Source organism: Artibeus jamaicensis, unplaced genomic scaffold, assembly GCF_021234435.1.
Source record: "Artibeus jamaicensis isolate MK-2021 breed Jamaican fruit bat unplaced genomic scaffold, CSHL_Jam_final contig_685, whole genome shotgun sequence".
Taxonomy (NCBI): domain Eukaryota; kingdom Metazoa; phylum Chordata; class Mammalia; order Chiroptera; family Phyllostomidae; genus Artibeus; species Artibeus jamaicensis.
Genome location: NW_026521924.1, coordinates 16819466 through 16836580, shown reverse-complemented (window position 1 = coordinate 16836580; position 17115 = coordinate 16819466). Strand labels below are relative to the sequence as shown.

The 17115-nt window shown below is 57.0% G+C and overlaps 2 protein-coding genes across 6 annotated transcripts; one reads left to right on the top strand and one right to left on the bottom strand.

Annotated features, from left to right (window-relative positions):
* The first annotated feature begins 810 nt into the window (after positions 1 to 810).
* NECAB3 (N-terminal EF-hand calcium binding protein 3) lies at positions 811 to 16602 on the top strand. Of its 5 annotated transcripts, none has more exons than XR_008392665.1 (14): positions 811 to 1043; positions 2575 to 2599; positions 4308 to 4416; positions 5418 to 5443; positions 5632 to 5729; positions 12275 to 12423; positions 12912 to 13030; positions 13168 to 13247; positions 13345 to 13398; positions 13869 to 13981; positions 14150 to 14227; positions 14735 to 14826; positions 15000 to 15547; positions 16246 to 16333. XR_008392665.1 is itself a non-coding variant. In XM_037143236.2 (14 exons), the coding sequence occupies exons 1-14, from the start codon at positions 933 to 935 to the stop codon at positions 16316 to 16318; spliced, it is 1164 nt and encodes a 387-aa protein (XP_036999131.2). In that variant the 5' UTR covers positions 812 to 932; the 3' UTR covers positions 16319 to 16602. The 5 variants fall into 5 exon arrangements, 4 of the variants coding, with proteins under 4 accessions (XP_053527316.1, XP_036999131.2, XP_053527317.1 ...); XM_037143236.2 differs by having other exon boundaries at positions 812 to 1043; positions 15000 to 15036; positions 16246 to 16602; XM_053671341.1 differs by having other exon boundaries at positions 15000 to 16602.
* On the bottom strand, positions 6908 to 8782 carry ACTL10 (actin like 10). Its single transcript, XM_053671155.1, has 2 exons — positions 8766 to 8782; positions 6908 to 8069 (listed from the first exon to the last, which is right to left on the bottom strand). Exons 1-2 carry the CDS (start codon positions 8780 to 8782, stop codon positions 6908 to 6910), a joined length of 1179 nt encoding a protein of 392 aa, XP_053527130.1.
* Positions 16603 to 17115: the final 513 nt, after the last annotated feature.

The window sequence follows — 17115 nt, the reverse complement described above, 5'->3', positions numbered from 1 at the left end:
TTGATGTTTCTTTTCCACTCCTTTCCCTCTAAAGATAAATAAAATTCTTAAAAACAATCAGGGAGGGTTTCCTGAAAGTGCGTGAGCTGAGAGCTATAAATGGTTAACGGTGAAAACAAACATGAAACGGAGGGCAGAGTGGGCAAAGGCCTTGGGCCAGGAGGGAACAAGGTACAGAATCTGGTGTGTGGACCAGAGAAATTCAGGCAGGCTATTTATTCAGTGGCCAAGGACTCACTGATGAGCCTGGGGAGTAATGTCTAGCTTTGTATATTAGAAGCTCCCACTGGCTGCTGTGCGAAGGATGGGTGGAAGGGCCAGAATGGCAGAGGGGTGGGTAGACGGGGAGGTTGTCTACACAGACCTGTTTAACAAACCCTCAGGTAGATTTTGGAGCCCTTTTATTACCCCCATTTTGCAAAGGGGATACAGATGCTCAGAGGTGGTCACTTTAAACCAGGTGTCAGTATTGCTCTGTGGTTTGCTGAGCCTACAATGGTGTGGGACCTGGCCTTGGTGGGCCTGTGCAGCCCCTCACCTATTCCTGGTTGTGTAGTGCTCCCAGGCCGAGGCATTTTCTTGGCTAGTCCCTGGTGGGGAAGATTCCTTGCGTGGTTCCCTAGCAGTGGCCAAGCCTCTGGTGACAGAAAAGGCTAGGCGTCCCCATTTTGCATCTCTTTCTAACCAGTTTGTTTCCCTTTGCCAGACTGGGAAAGAGCCCAGCGGGGGCCTGTGGAGGACTCCCCAGACAGTGGGGAGGAGTCTCAGCCGCTGTTGGCAGGGGGCAGAGCTCTAGGGGCGGGGCCTTGGGGTTTGCGCCGGCGCCGATAGGTGGGTGCCCCTCCCAATTTCCTCAGTCCCCGGCTGCGGCGAGGCAGTGTATTTAGATCCCGGGATCTTCAGCACGGCTGGACCCCAGCGGTGGTGGCGCCATGGCGTGCGCGGGACTACTCACTGTGTGTTTGATCCAGCAGCCCGCGCCTCAGTCCCCGAGGCTCCCCACGCCAGCCACGGGTTCTGCGGGGCACGCGCTGTTCCAGGATGTGAGTGTGGAGCGGGCAGGGGGCGTTGGCTCTCCGGCCCTGGGGGTTCACGGTGTCTGGCAGGCTCTCTCCAGGTCTTACCTCTCCCTGTCTCTCCGAGCTTGGTCTCGTATCTTCTTTACTGGCTTGTCTCTTGCAGCCTTTTCCCTGTCTCTGTCAGTGTCACTCCCTCCAGGTCTCTTTGGGGCCCTGCCTCTCTCACTATGTTTCTCCCCGACTCTGCTGTGTCCGTTCTCCCTTCCTTACCCCGTTGCCTCTGTCTCGTCTGTCCCTCATTCTTTCTCACCTCCTTGTCTTCGGTATGGTGTCACTCCCCCTGTGCTCCCTGCCCCCCGAATCCACCCCATCTATGTTTCTGGCGGGGTGGAGGTTATCAACACTTGATCACAGGAGCAGTTGCAATACTCTATCCCTGGATGGGCTGATCCATACTCACATCCCTAGAGGTTCCTGCCTGTGGGAAAGGCCATACTCCTGTCCCCTCCCCACTACCCCCCAGTGACAGCACCTTGACCACAGTCCTGGCTAGAAAGGGACCTGACCCTCCCACTTTCCAGATGGAAAAGCTGCCCCTGGTGTCCTCATTCCCGGCTTAGCACCCCCAGTATCTCTGTCTGCCCCAGCCAGGCCACATCAGCTGCTGTCTGACCTCAAGCCAGTGGCGGACCTTCTCTGAGTCAGGCTTCTGGTTTAGTAGTTAGTTTCATTCCTGAGCCTCACCTGCACTGAGAAAACAGCAAGAGGGGAGTGGCATTTAGGGCCTGGAGTGGAGAGGGGCTCTGTCCAGGCTTTGGCATGCCCACCCTTGCCTGGCTGCTGGTCTCCTTTACTGGGTGGCTTTGGGTGACTGCGAGAGGCAGGACCATGTCTTAATTTTGCTCCTCTGTTTACCTGCCTCTGTTGCTCTTTACCTTTGCTTCTCCTTAAATACAGTTCACCCTTTCCTACCATGACCCTCACTGCCCCCTGCATGCACAAATGTACACGCACACTGAGTCAGCCTCAGGGCAAGCCCCGGTCCTGGAAGGGTTAACTCCAGTCTGCTCTCCCACGTCCTAGGCCAAGAACCTAGGCACCCGCAAAGGAAGGACAGGCTCACAAGGATGGGCAGAGTTTGGGATGGACTGTGGCCACACTGCAGAGTTGAGGATTCAGGTCTGGGAGAGTTGCCCAGGATTCTTAGGCCACATCTTGGCCCAACTCCCTACCTTCCTCAAGCTGGGACTGTGCCAAGGGCTGATGCAGCAGACAGAAATCGGGATGGACTCAGTGTGGGAGATGGGGGGTATAGGGAGCTGGCCTAGAGTACCCCCCAGAGGCCAGGCCCCGCAGGAGAAGTGAGCAGGCAGTTGGACCTGCTGTGTGCTCTTTCTCTGCTCCCCGCCTTGGAGAGCTCCTGCAGGGCTGACTGGGCAGGAGGAAAGGCGAGGCACAGGGCAGGCTAGCCAGCTGGAGCCCGGTTGAGTTGGGTGGGGGGCCTCTTACCTCCCAGACCCCACTCAGTTCCCATCCATCTCCCTTCATCCTCTAGGTTTTTCGAAGAGCAGACAAGAATGGTGAGTGTGGCTTCCCCTGAGTCCCACAGTGGGGGGAGGGAGAAGTTGGGGACATCACAGAAGCTGGGTGGGGGTTGGGGGTGCAGTCTAGAATGGAGAAAAATCTTGGGGGATTCAAATCAAGAGAATCAATCAAGGCATCCTTCCCAGAGGAAGTGTTGCTTTGAGCCAGGTTTGGCAGGAGGGAGTGGAGGGAATGTGGTTTAGCAAGAGGCTGAAAGTAGAGGCTTGCTTTCATTCACTGCCCTGGCACAGTGGTGGGTACCTCCCTGCATATGACCTCGTGTTCTTCACCCCATTTCACAGACGAAGGAGTAGGGGCCAAGAGAGGTGAAGCTGGTTGCCTGAGGTAACAGCCTATAAGTGGTGGACCTTGAACCCAGGTCTGCGTGATTCTTGGTCCCAGGCTTCCTGTGTGAGAGGCTGGGAAGTGCGGGCTAATAGAGACGAGGCCCTGTGGGGGATTTTACTTTTACATTTTTAGAGGATTCAGTAACTCTCCATACGACCAACCGTCTGGACCCAGGGAGGGCCTCAGCATGAGAAAGCTGGCTCCAGGGAGTCAGCTCTGTCTGCCCCGGGTTCTGGGCAGTCTCAGACCCTGGTCTGGGGAAACTGAGAGCAGGGCACCCTGTGAGCAAGCAGGTTCCTGCCCACAGATGACCCGGAACAGCCCAGTGTACCCTGACTGACCAGGTGAGGGTCTGAGCTGAGGCCTCTGTCTGGGGTCTTCAGACCTTCCTATGTTTCAGCCTCCTTGAGATTGGATTGTGTCCCCACCCTTTGGCTCTTTTCCTTGGGTCTCTTCAAATTGGTGGAGACCAGTCCCACCCCACTGACCAAGATGCAGAGTCTCACTTGGATCAGAGCTTTCTGTCTGATCCCCCTGCTTAGAGACCTTACAGGCCAGACCCCCAACGTCCTTAGCCACCTGCTCTCGGCCTCTGCTGCAGGCCCCATGACCAGGAGGTCATTCTCTCTGGGGCCAGCCTGCTGCTGCTTCTCTTTCTTTTTTTCATTATTTTTTCAGAGAGGAGAAGGGAGGGAGAAGGAGAGGGAGAGAGGCATCGATTTGTTGCTTCTCACACAGCCCCCAACCGGGGGCCAAACCCGCAACCCAGCCATGTGCCCTGGCTGGGAATTGAACTGGTGACCTTTCGCTCTGCAAGATGATGCCCAACCAAGTGAGCCACAGCAGATAGAGCAGCCTGCTGCTTCTTACAGAGGCTCTAACCTTTAGGAAGGTCTCATCAGCCTCCCTGTGTCTTCTTAGGAGAGGGCCTGGGTCCACAGCACAAAGGTTCCCTCTACCCTGGGGCCAGGCTGGCCAGCATGTGGGGCAGAGTCTCAGCCCCCAAGTTCTCCAAGAGATGTCTAGACTGTGCCATGATCTGGCTGTGTCCCAGGCTGTTGTTCATTTGTTCCCCCACACGGCAAATATTTATTTTGTCCCTACCCAATTCCGTGTGTGTAATGCCCTGTCTCTTGGGTGCAGGCAAAGTGGTCTCTGTTGCCTTAAGTGGGCATTTCTGGAGGCTCTGGCCCTTTTGTCCCCAACAGCCAGCTCCCCCACCAAGCTCAGAATCCCATTCTACCTGGCTGGGTGGGCATGAAAAGACGCTATGAAGCCTTTGGGGGACCTGGACCTGGTGGGTGGGGTGCAGCCAGAGGTCAAAGATACTGACTCTGCTTCCTGCTCACCTGTCAGATGATGGTAAGCTCTCATTTGAGGAATTCCAGAATTACTTTGCCGATGGGGTCCTCAGCCCTGGGGAGCTGCGAGAGCTGTTTGGCGGCATTGATGGGCATTCTACCGAGTGAGTACAAAGAGGGAGAAGGAAGAGCCGTGGAAAGATGTAAGGCCTGGTTGTTTGTACCCCACTGGGTCCCCTACTGCTTCGGTCCCTTATGGAGGACAGGAGGAGTGAGGAGGCAGGGAGAGGGGTGCCAAATCCTAGTGCCAAGTTTTTCCCGCCCACTCACCACCTCCCTGGCTCCAGCCTTGCCCATCACACTGCTTCCAACTGGGACCCTAAAATAGCCAGGCCTGAGTCACCACCATGGTTCAGCCCACACGCACCCCCCCAGTCCCGCTTGCTGCAGGGATCAGAGGATGCCCAGGGACAGCTGGGCCCTGCCTGCTGGGCCCATGGATGCAGGTGCATGAACACACACACACACCTCCCCACGTGCGCTCCCACATCTACAGGCCTTAGCATGGGTTTGCACGCTTTCCTCCCCATGCCCCCTCACAGGCGTACAGCACGTACACAGCTGTCCCTCCCTCTCACTTCCCTTCCCCCCTCATCTCCTTAGAATAAATTTGAGACCCTGGGTCAACATTCAGGGCTCCCATTCCCCCAAGCCCCCATCCTGAGGCTTGGGCTGGACCCTTTGAACTCCCCCCGACAAGATAGTCCAGTGAAACTCCTTGTTCTTCAAGGCCTGGCACAGGCAGCCACTCCTCCGGGAAGCCCTGCCCCATGCCTCCTCTGTACCTTCGGAGCCCTGGCTTTCCCTTCTCAGCTCTGACCACTCCTCTCTGGCCTGTGTCCACAGCTGTTTCTCTAGGCCTGAAATATCCTTGGAGGCGAAGAGTTTTGGCCCTCAGAGAGTGTTTAATGAGGCAGTAGTAGCCTTTCCCTGCCCCTCCCCCCCCAATGTCTGCCCACTGAGCAACTTAACCTGGAGGAGAGGCGGGAGTTGCCACCTTGTCAGACTGAGCTGGGGTGGAAGGGGAGAGGAATGTTGACTTCGAAGTATCAATTCACCAGGCTCAAATGTGACAGGCTGAAGGGCACCTTCTCTTTCCCTGCAGCAATTTGGAAACGGAGAAGCTGTGTGGTGAGTAGGCCCACGGGAGCTCTTGTCTCCTGGGACTTCTGGGCAGGCGGTGTGGTGAGGGTTGGTCGCTGGTCTCCTGAGTAGGGTGGGCTGGGGTCACAGTATGAGGCCCGGTTGGCTGCGGATGAGTTCTGGGTTGGGTAGATCGGGAGGAGGGCAGAACCTTGGCACACGCCCTCTGCCCACAGACTACTTCTCAGAACACCTGGGCGTCTACCGGCCTGTGCTGGCTGCGCTGGAGTCCCTGAACCGTGCAGTGCTCACTGCCATGGACACCACCAAACTGGTGAGTGAAAGAGCTGATAGGGTGGGTGGAGGGCCCAAAATGAGCATGGGGGTGTCTGCTGTGATGTGCGAGCCTCCACTGCCTTAGGGCTATGGACCTGGAGAGGTAGGTTCAAGTCCTGGCTCTCCCACTTTGTGCACTTTTTCCTCTCTGGGCTTCAGTTCCCTCATCTGTAAGCTGGGGGTAAGAATAGAGTCTGCCTCCATACACTGTGACAATTAAATGAGAATGAAGGCAGGGATTTTGTTTGTCTTGTTCTCTCTTCAACACCCAGAACTATGCCTAGCACACAGTAGGTGCTTAATACCTGGGGATGCTGCTTCTACTGTTTTTATGATTGGCCAGAACTATTATGGGACATCGAGCCCAGGACCCAGTAGGGATGGCCTGGGGTGTGGTGTACTCGTGTGTGTCCATAGGCCCACACTGGTGTGCAGCGCCTAGTGGGGGCAGGACCCGGCCGGAGCACGTTTGGGAGTAGGCAGGCGTGCATATGGGGACGTGTGTGCACAAGCATAAACAGTGCTCACGGCCATGGCTTCATACCTTTGTGTGGTGACTTCAAAAAACCTGTAAGCTGCCCTTGCCTTTATGTATTCCTTTTAAGAGATGTCTCCATTTGGCCCACAGCTCTTAATAAAGGGGCAAAGAGGGAGTAGTGAGCAAGCTGGGGATTTTTCACTGACATTCTCAGCCAGTCCATGATCAGCTGAGGACAGGGCTGCCCCTCTGGTTGCTGTCATATGGGATATAGTAGCTTTTCAAAGGGTCACTCCTTGGGGTCTGGCATGGAATGGGAATCTGAATGGCACAGTATGAGGGGTTGGCATGTTGCAGCAGCTCCTGTATCTGTGACCTATACACAAGTATGGTCATCATCTTCCTTATTGCCATGGAAACAGGGCCTTCAGCTTTTCCATGGCAAAGCTGAAGAGGCAATCTCTGAGCTGGCCCTAGTTAGGGGGAGTTGAAACTGCAGGTCACAGGAGGAACCAGACCACCTCCTTCTGGCCCAGAAAGGGACAGGGGGTGACCCATCACCACACAATGACTGCCAACTCCCGTCATCTGAGAATTTTATCTGGCACTCTATGCCTCTGATAGAGCTTCAGCTCAGCCCACTAAGCCTCCGCCTCTGCGGCCCCCTGGTAGCACCAGCTCTTCCTGTCCAGTATGACTCAGTCAAAGACTTTATGCACCAGCCTGGAGCCACACTCCTGGTACATGGCCCGGGTCATCCAGTGGCGTTGGAAGTTGTGAAATGAGGCCACCATGGAGCCACCTGTCCATACTGCTGTACCGCGCCCAGGCTTGGCCACGAGGTGTGGCTGCAGTGCCCCACAGCCATTCTGCTGGCACTGGGCTTCCAGCTCCCTTTCCAGGCGCTCAGTGAAACCAGGGAAAAGTGTGGAGCCGCCGGCCACCACCACAGTGTCAGCCAGCCTCTTCCGCAGTGTTCCAGGCAGTCTCTGCAGTGCCCAGAAGGCCAGTCTGGGCAGTCCTGGCTCAGTGTGGCCTAGCAGACCAGGCTGAAAGATGGGTTCAGGGCAGCGGAAGCGCTCACTGCTGAGGCAGACAGAGCAGCCGTTGCCTAAGCAGAAGCTGGTTGGATGGTGGCGGGCAGGATTATGCAGGTCACCCTCAAAGTCCAGTGACACGTAGCAGCAGCGCTTCTTGAGCTGTGTGATGGTCTTTCGGGGTATGGTCCGCAGCAGTAGATCCGGACATGCTGCCACCAGCAGATCCCGCAGGTAGCGTGACAGGGTGCTGCCTGCCACGTCCAGCCGGAAGGTGGCCTTGTGCCATGAGTGGCCCGCATAGATGGGTGTGGCGTGGCACACACCCGCGCCTGCCTCCACGGCCAGCCCACTGAACGCACCCGTGGAGCACAGAGCCAGCAACCCAGTGCTCGCCATGTGGCACGCAGGCACTGCCAGAGCCTCGAACAGCAGCTCAGCCACCCTCTCGCGGTTTGAGGGTGGCGCCGACGGCGAATCGCTCACCAGCACTGGCCACTGCTCTGGACACACCCGCAAACCACCTACCAGCAGGCGCTCCCAGAGCCCCTCCAGCGCCTCCCAGTCCACCACCACGCCATGTTTGATGGGGTGCGCCCGAGCCACGCCGCCCGCCAGCTCACAGCCTGGAGCTCCAGGCAGCACAGGCCGGTCCCAGCTGGGCACTAGGCTGGAGCTCTTCAGCACGAGACGCGGCTGGCTCTCTCCTGCGAAGCCCGCCTTGGTGAAGCCCGAGCCCTGGTCCACCACCACAGCGATGTGGCCCTGCGAGAGCGGCCGGTGGACCCGGCGGCTCCTGAGCGCAGATACCGACGCCACCTTCCTGGCTCAGTTCCGCCCCCAGAGGCTCGGTTCTCTCTCCCCCGCAGGCCTAGAGGAAGGCCTGCCTCTAAGCTCTTGCCTCCTCCTCTTGGGCCTAAAGCCCTACCTTGCTGGACTAGATCAGTACTCTCTCGATTCTTGGCTCCGCCCTCTGATCCTGAGGATCACTTTTTCTGGCGGGAGTGGACGTCTCTTAGGCTTTGGCTCCGCCCTTGGGCCTGCAGCCCCCACCTCTGGCTCACGTGAGTTTTCTCTCTCTCTGGGCTCCTGCAGTTACTTGCCATTCCCGTCCACCTCAGGCTCAATCTTGCACTTGGCCCCACCCTCTGAGGACTGACTGGCCTCTGCTCTGCGGCTGCGCGCCCTCAGCCCTTGCAGGTCCCCCCATCAGGGACCCAGAAGTCCAGGCTAGTCCTTGAGCCCAGGCAGCGTCTTGGACCTCTCACCTAAGCTTGCCGGAAGTAGTTCCTGGTTGTGGAGATGGGAGCCGGTCGTCAGAGAAAGAGGGAAAAGAACTTGGATCTCATTGTGACCTCAGTCCTCAGCACCTGCTGTGCTTCCGCAGCCCTCTCCTCCAATGAAAACGCCCTGGACCCATCCTCTCCCCTGGGACAGGGGTCTGGTTGCAGCTTCCCAGCACAACCAATCTGATTCCTTTCCCAAACCACTTCGGATTATCTGATGTGCTCTGGCCTACTGTGGGGCTCCTCCCATCTCGATGCTGAAAAGAAACCTCCCACTCACAGATCTACAGCCACTTTGAGTGCCTGTGTGCTAATCTCTGAGGGGCCCAGGCCGCCCACAGAGCTGCTCTCAACTTCAGGGGCTTCCACCTATGGACCCGCCTGTGGGCCTGACTTTGTGACTCAGATCTGAAGCTGACTCACTGTGCAAGCAAGTGCTAATCTCTGAGCTCAGTTTCTCTCCCCTCCAATAGTAATACACACACACACACACACACACACACACACACACACAGAAAAGAGGCCACTTTTGGCCTCTACAGAGTCTCACTATTCTCTTTTGTAACCATTTGGTTGCAAGTTGAAGACCCACTCACATGAGTGTGAGTTAAAATAAGGATATTATTATACAAGGACCTTGTATGTGTTATGAATACCAAAGGCAAGGGTGAAATCAGGCCTCAGGAACAGACTGGAAGCAGGGCTGTGGGGAATCTAGGATGTGCAGTGACTCTGCACTGTTTCTATTCTGAAGACTGGCTTCGGCCTTTGCATGTTCATATAGATCCTGATTTGTACCATCCCAGGGAAGGGGCTGCTACTGGCTCGGGCCAGTGGCTCGTGGCCACACTGAAGAACACAGTTACCTTGACTTATCATGGATAATAGGGACGCGTCAGTTCTTACAAGCATCAGGAGTGGTGCTATGGGCTGTGCAACCTCTAGTATGACACTTGTGGAGGGGACGTTCATGGTGACAAAAGTGCATCTTTAGCAGAAGTTCGACCTGCAACTTTAGCGAGCTGGGACCTTCACCTGCTGCATCTGCCCCCAGAAGAGTCATTCTAAGCTTGGTCACCAGTGGAAGGCAGGCTGCAGATTGGGAAGGGCTGCGGAGGCTCCAGGTTCTGGAACTGGGTTTGGGACCCAGGATAGGGAAGAACAGCAGCTTCGCACAGAAAATGTGCTGGGCCTCTCGTGGGAGGGGAGCCTCACACTGGAGACCACAAGTGGCAACATGGTCAGAGCAGGGGCGAGGGTAGACGTCCCTGAGAAGACCTGGAGGAGAAGACACATTGGGGGCTGGGACTGCATTTCAGTAATAGGTTTGGTGTTTCCCTGTGCACAATGGAGAACCAGTGCGAAAGTATAGGCAGAGTGAGCTGTCCTATAGATAGATAAGTGGTTTTGAAGAAGCTTTGGGCTACAGTGTGGAGAAGGGGATGGGGCAGGGTAGGCTGGGAGATGAGTGGCTGAGTTGCCTTGTGGGTTCCCAGGCAGAGCGGGATAGCGGTGAGAGGTCAAGAGGCCCAGGAACCCCGGTTCCTCTTGGAAGCTTTCACAGGCAGAATGAGTCTCGAGCCCCACCTCTGCTGACAAAATGGATTCTCATGGTTCTTCTCCAAGGTGGTGGCTGTTTGCCTGGGACCCTCCTTCTGCTCGGGGAGGATATGTGGATGCTAGAGACTCTTGGAGACGCTGTGCTTCTGCTGAAGCAGGCCTTTCCTCCCATTATGGCCAAGACTGGGCTCACCCAAGCTCACCTACCTTGGGCCTACAGACCTGGCAAGGTATGGCCTAGGCCTGGAGTTGTAGGGGTAAGGGGGAACAGCCTCCCTTCTGTACTGTGGTAGGGTGTCCTCCTTTCCAGGGGCAGGGTTCTGACCGCTGGGTCACAAGGAAAGAGAAATCGATTGGCTCCAGACTATGGCTGTTGCTCAGTCCTCGATCTGCCTGTCCACCCCTGTCTCGCCCTGGCACCCAGACACCTCAGACAAAACTCGCAGGAGCCTGGGTTGCTGTGTACTCTTTATTGGGCTGGGGCGGGGGTTGGAGGTCAGGGGACTGGGCATCCAGGCCGGAGGCTCAGAGCCAAGTGTGAGGGCAACGGTGCCACTTGAGTGTACACACCTAGGTAGAGTCGGCCTCTTTCTCGGCCACCTGGCGCTGTCGGCCCAGGGCAGCCCTGGTCGTGCTCCCTGCACTAGTCCCGCCCGCGTTCCCTAAACCACACAGGGCCCCGCCTCCTGCAGCCCCAAGTACATTAACAGCAGCAGGGCCGTGATCTTTGTCTGGTGTGTGCGTGCTCAGGCCTAGTGCTCATAAGTGAGGTGATGTTTCATTATTGGGCCGGGTTGCAGTAGTGACGGTGCTTAGTGATGAGAGCAGAGGAATTTCTGTGGCCTGAGTTTCAATGCTGGCTCTGTCACTAACTAGTTGCATGACCTTGGCCAAGGTAATTAACTGCTCTGGGCCTCTCAGTCTTCTCATCTGCAAAATGGGGTCAAATTGTTGTTACAAGGATTTACTGACATTCTGCTTGAAACAGGGCCTGGCACGGAGTGGGTGCTTGTATCAGCAGGGTTCTTTGGTTGCAAGGGACAGCAGCTGACCAATCACTTTTGTTTAAGGTTTTATTCATTTATTTTTAGAGAGAGGGGAAGGGAGGGAGAAAGAGAGGAAGAGAAACATGGATTGGTTGCCTCTCACACACCCCCAGCTGGGGACCTGGCCCACAACCCAGGCATGTGCCCTGACTGGGAGTCGATCCAGTGACGATTCACAGGCCGGCGCTCAATCCCCTGACCAGCACACTACTAGGGCTGACCACTCATTTTAAGTGCCCCAAAGGGAATTTTTGGAAGGATTTTAGAGAGCTCTGAGTGTGGCTAAGAAGACTCGGGTAGGACAAAAGTCTGGACAGAGGACAGGAACCACTAGCCTGTTTGAGAATGAGAGGGCCCATCCTCCTCTCTGTCCTTGCTTCCCTGGCTTAAACCTTCTCACAAGCCTGCCCAGCAGGGACCATCTGATGGCTGAACTGAGGCAGGTCATAGGCAGGAGACAAACCCATGGATGGTGGACGATGGATGGATGGTGTCTCTGGGGCCCCTTGTAGATCGAGAGCAGGTCCTTGGACGACAGCTCCTGAGGGCCTGGTGCATGGTCTGCCCCCCCCCCGCCACCTTCCTGCCCTTGGGAGGGAATAGGAAAGGCTGGTTACATGAGCTGGTGTGAGTGTGTTGTGACAGTAACTTGGCCGTCTTCTGTTTGCAGCTCCTAGTAAAAGGTGCTCAGTAAATGTCACACGGATGAGTGAATGAATGAATGCAGGCATACACAGACAGTGTATCTGTGGTCAGCCGGTGAATATGGGGCACACCACACCATCATTTTGCCTCATATGTCAAAATAGGTCTTTGGCTGTCCTGTGACCTGCCCCACCCCCAACCTCCCCACCTAACTGTGCAGAGGCCTCACTAGCTGAAGGTGGAGGTCCCAGTGTGGATGTGGTCTTGGGGCCAGAGAAAGACAGATGGATGCCTCCCTCTAAGTTGGCCTCGTATTCCCGGGAGGGAGGCCAGGCCCTGCTCCCACCCGGTCCCTGTGCCCTCCTGCTGATGCCCGGTCCGCAGGCCACTGCTGCTCTGACGGGGAGCTGGCGGGGGAGCGGGACAGTGGCTCCCCACTCAGAGAGATGTGCTCCGGGCCTCGGTGTGCCGACTGTGCCCTCTGCCCCCAGGAGTACGAGCAGGCCTCCAAGGTGGACCAGTTTGTGACCCGCTTCCTACTGCGGGAGACGGTGAGCCAGCTGCAGGCCCTGCAGAGCTCTCTGGAGGGGGCATCAGACACCCTGGAGGCCCAGGCCCAGGCCCAGGCCCAGGGGCCACGGTATGTGAGGAGCCCTGCCGCCTGTGGGCCACTTTGAGAACACCCATTATCTCCACATTCCCAGTCCCTTAGCTTTGATCTCAGTCTGGAGTTTCAGCAGCCTGGAGCCCAAGTTCTTTTTCTTTTTTTTTTTTAAGATTTTACTTTATTTTGAGAGAGAGTAGGAGGGAGGGAGAAAGCGAAACATTGATCAGTTGCCTCTTGCACTCCCCAACCTGGAACCTGGCCTGAAACCCAGGCATGTGGCCTGATGGGGAATCGAACTGGTGACCCTTTGGTTTTCAGCATGACACCCAACCAACCCACTGAGCTGAACCAGTCAGGGCATGGAGCCCAAATTCTTGTTCTGGGGCAGGGAGCCCAAGAATGCGTGAGAGGGTGGCTGGCATGTCCCTTGGAGCCTGTCTTACCCCACCCTGGCCTCGCTCTGTTTGGGGGTCCCTGAGGGCCTGCCTGCCAGCAGGGGACTGAGCCTTCACTCCCCTTAGGTCAGATGGAGAGAGAGCGGAGGTGCAGAGCAGGCCCCGCGGCAGCCGGCGGGCAGGGCGCAGGGGCTCGCGGAGCATCACTCGGTCACCCACGTGGTCTCCTGGCTCCTCTGACACAGGTGTGCCTGCGGTGGGCCGGGGGGCTGGCCGAGGAGGGTCTGGAGCGGTGCCCTGGTGCCTGCTCCTTCGCTGCCCTTCGGTTCACCCCGAGAGACCCCCCAGCCCGACTGCCTCCAGCCTCTGCCCCCCCATCCAGGGCGGAGTTCGGAGGCTGAGATGCAGTGGCGGCTCCAGGTCAACCGTCTCCAGGAGCTCATTGACCAGCTGGAGTGCAAGGTGAGCGTCCAAATGGCCCGTGGGGGTGGACCTTCCTGGAATCTGTCCAAGACGGCCACGTGCCAGGAGCCGGGCCCACACTCTCTGTCCCTCACAGTCCCCGAGGCTGGAACCCCTACGTGAAGAGGAGCTTACCAGGGGGCTTGACTCGGTGAGCCTGGGAATGGGATAGATAGCCGGGTGTCAGGGGCTGGCTGTCATGAAGGGGGGCTCACGGGGCCAGCTGTGGACCGGGCCTCCACTTGCATAGGTGTGTCCTTTCCCAGCTTGGCCCAGCGCTCTCCCCCAGACCTGGCAGGCAGGTGCTGGCTTGTGGTCCTTGCTCTGTGATCCTGCGGAAATTATTGCCCCTCTCTGAGCATCAGTTTCCCTTAGCTGTGTTTCTGAAGGCCGGGTCTGGGTGGTGTGGGTGGAGGCTGGAGGGGCAGTAAGAAGTGGAGGCATACTGCAGGAGAGGGGAACAATGGCTGGATCAAGGTAGTGACCTTGGGGATAGGGAGAGGGGATGCAGTCAGGGATGTCTCCAGGGGCCAGCCTGGGGCAGGGTCCCCCTGGAGGCTGCAGCCAGCCCCTCACTCGTGTCCTGCCCCACCGAGGTAACTGGGCTGCCTCCCTTGCCAGCATATCCTCGTGGCCCAGAGGCAGGTGCAGGTGGCAGAAGAAGCCCTGCAGGACTTCCACCGAGCCCTGAGCTGCTACGTGGACTTCACGGAGTCCCAGAGCCATTGCCTGCAGTGAGTCCCTAGTCATCTGGTGGGCCGGCCAAGGTCGGGGGATGAGCAGGGAGGAGCGTCAGAGCTGGACTTCTGGGGCCAGGGCTCCCACTGGCAACCCCTGTCTGGGTTGGGCAGTGGTGGTGGCAGCCCAGGCCTCCCCTAGCCTGGCCATCTTTGGCTCTACAGTGTTTCTGCCCAGAAGATGCTCGACAGTGCCTCCTTCACCCTGTACGAGTTCTGGCAGGACGAGGCCTCCTGGAGAAGGTGAGAATGGTGGCCAAACTGCTAATGTTTATAGAGTATGGGCTCTGGAGTAAGTCAGGGCTGGGCTCCAATCCTCTCCTCCTATTCATTCTTCTCCTCTTCTCCTGTGACGTCAGGAGAGTTACTTCATCCCTCTGAGCCCTGGTGACCTCCTTTCCAAAATGGGAGTGATAACAGTTCCATCCTCATTTGAGCTGAATGAGATGATGTGTAAAGAACTGAACAGAGAGCCAGGTACACAGTAGGTGCTCAATGCACATACACTCTCACCACTGTGTCACATCCTATGCGAAGTACTTGCGTGTTACTGCACGTAACCCTCACAATTTCCCAGTACAGTAGATGCTGTTGTCCCATTTCACAGAGCAGAAAACTGAGGCTCACAGTGTGAGGAAGAACTGGGGTCTGAATCCAGGCAGCAGGACTGGGGAGGGAGTGGGGAGCTCTTAACCAGGTGGCCTTGATCTTCGGGGGACCAGCCCAGACCCAGTCCATGGCTCTCCGCAGGCACCAGCAGTCTGCCTGCAGTAAGGCCTTCCACCGAATCCTCATTGACCACCTTCGGGCTCCGGACACCCTCACCACTGTGTTCTTCCCAGGTGTGCTGAAGCCCTGGCCCTCTCCATAGCCCTGGGACCTGAGGAGGGTCAGTGGGCCCCTAATGGCCTCTGACCCCCAACCTCTGACCCCCAGCCTCCTGGTGGATTATGAATAATAACTGACCAGGACCTGCGTTAGCCAAGGACCTTGGGGCCCTGCCTGCCTCTTTCAGGAGCTTCTGGACCGGTCGATTCGGCACCAAGACCAAGGTTGCTGCTGCTCCTGACCTGGGCCTGGATCTCAGAGGCCTCCCAGAGCAGCCGTTGGAGAGTCTCTCAGCCCAGGGATCAGGGACCGGGCTGCCTGCTTTCTGTTTCTTTATCAGTGTATTTTATTTGTAGCTTTGGTTTCTGATGCGTTCTGGCTTCTGCTTGGCTGGGAGGCCTGGATTCTGGCCCCCTTTGCCTGTCTCGCTCTACGACCCAGGACAGATCCCTTCCACCTCTGGATGGGCCTCAGACTGTCTGGCTGCCTAGTGGGCACCCTGCTTTCTTCCTGCTGTCTTGGGGCCGAGCTTCTGTTCTTCCTCAACCAGCAGCAGAACCAGGACTGATGCTCAGGGACCCCCAACCCTGCCCTGAACCTCAACCCCTCTGGGTGGGCTGGATCTATCTGCAGTGTGGGGTAAGGACCTGGGTGTCCCCATCGCCTCCCTGGGCTGGCAGGCCTCTGACTCTTCCAGCACCCTCCACTGCACCAGAGACAACCAGAAGACCCAGGGTTGGTTGCATGTCATTTGCATATCATTTGCATGTTCATGCCCACCCATACTCAGCACACAGTGTGAAGCCCCAAGGTGACCTTGCCAAGTAGCAATAATTTGGGTCGAGTCACCTGCTGTCCCCAGATACCTCTGAACCCAGCCCACGCCTCCCACAGAGAGACAAAGGCAGTGGTCACCTCTGGGTCTTGTCCTGTCTCTCTCTTGGCAAGCAGGCCAGGTGGTGGGGCTGGTTTTCATCTCAGACCACAGCTCAGGGCAGGAAGCCTTTCTTCAGAAATCAGTCCGTTCATCTCAAGCCCCCTGCCTGCAGGTGGTGGGAACTTCATCACCACTGACCCTGTTTTCCTCAATTCAGGGCCCTCTCACCCCCACAAGCCCTGGTTCTGGGAGTGAATGGGGTCTGTGCTTTCAGCACCTCTCAGCTGACTGGGGGTTCTAGCTGCAGGCCCCACCTCGCTGAAAGGGTGTACAGGGGAGCTGGGGACTAAGCCCAGAGCCTTCTCAGGGCCCCGGGGAGTGTGGTGGGGCTCTGTGAAACCTGGCTCCAGGGAAGTGCTGCCAGCACCGAGCCCACTCAGCTCCGTGTGGGCGTGAGGGGGTTTCAGCATCTGACCTTGTTAAAGAAGCCCACCCAGGAGAAATAACTGTCTTTCTGCTCCGTATTCTAATTCCTTTGTTTTCTCTACGAACGCAGCCACAGCCAACCCTCACAGCTAAAAACTCCCCACTGCCATCTCTGGACAAAGATGCCAAAATCCTCAAGCTGACGTCTCTGCAGTGGCTCCTTCGATTTTGCTGCCTCGCTCTGCTGTGGAGCCTTCAAAGTTTAAAACCTTTAAAAAAACAGGGAGAGGATAACAGGAGGTGGCGCTCAGGCCACCTTTGCTTGCAGCCTGGTGCCTACCAGGCCGTGACTCCTAGGTTGGAATGTTGCTGTGATACACCGCAGTTGTGGGTTTGATCCCTGGTCAGGGCCCATACAAGTATCAACCTATTAATGTATACATAAGTGGAACCACAAATTGGTCTCTCTAAAAAAAAAAATCAATAAAATAAGTTAATAAGATGGACTGTGTCCTCCCTCCTTTGCTGAAGGCTTGGAGGTGCTGGGGAGGGTCCTGCCGGGTTGGGGAAGGAAGGCCCCTTGAAGACGGTGTTTGCTCCGAGCTGTTAAGGATAAGGGTCCCCGGATGGCTGTGGGGGGCAGACAGGCGGCGAGAATGCTGCAAAGGAGCAGGAGGTGGAATCTCTGAGTGTGAGGAATTGGAGGTGAGCCTGGGGGACCAGGCCAGAGGCAGTTTTAACGGTACCTTGCAGGTAGTGGACAGCCAGGCAGTTGCCAGACAGGAGTTTCTGGGTGGACAGGGGGCTGGAGTTGGAGCCACAGGAGGAACACAGCTCTGAGCTGGAGCTGTGGGGGCAGAGGGTGGCCCCGGGCCTTTACACTGTACTTGACTCTCTCAAGCAAGCCCCCCTTCATCTCCATCTGCCATTACCTGTCATCCCTCTGCTCCCCAAATTGGCTACTATCATCTCTGGCTTGGAGGACTATGGTGACCTCTTC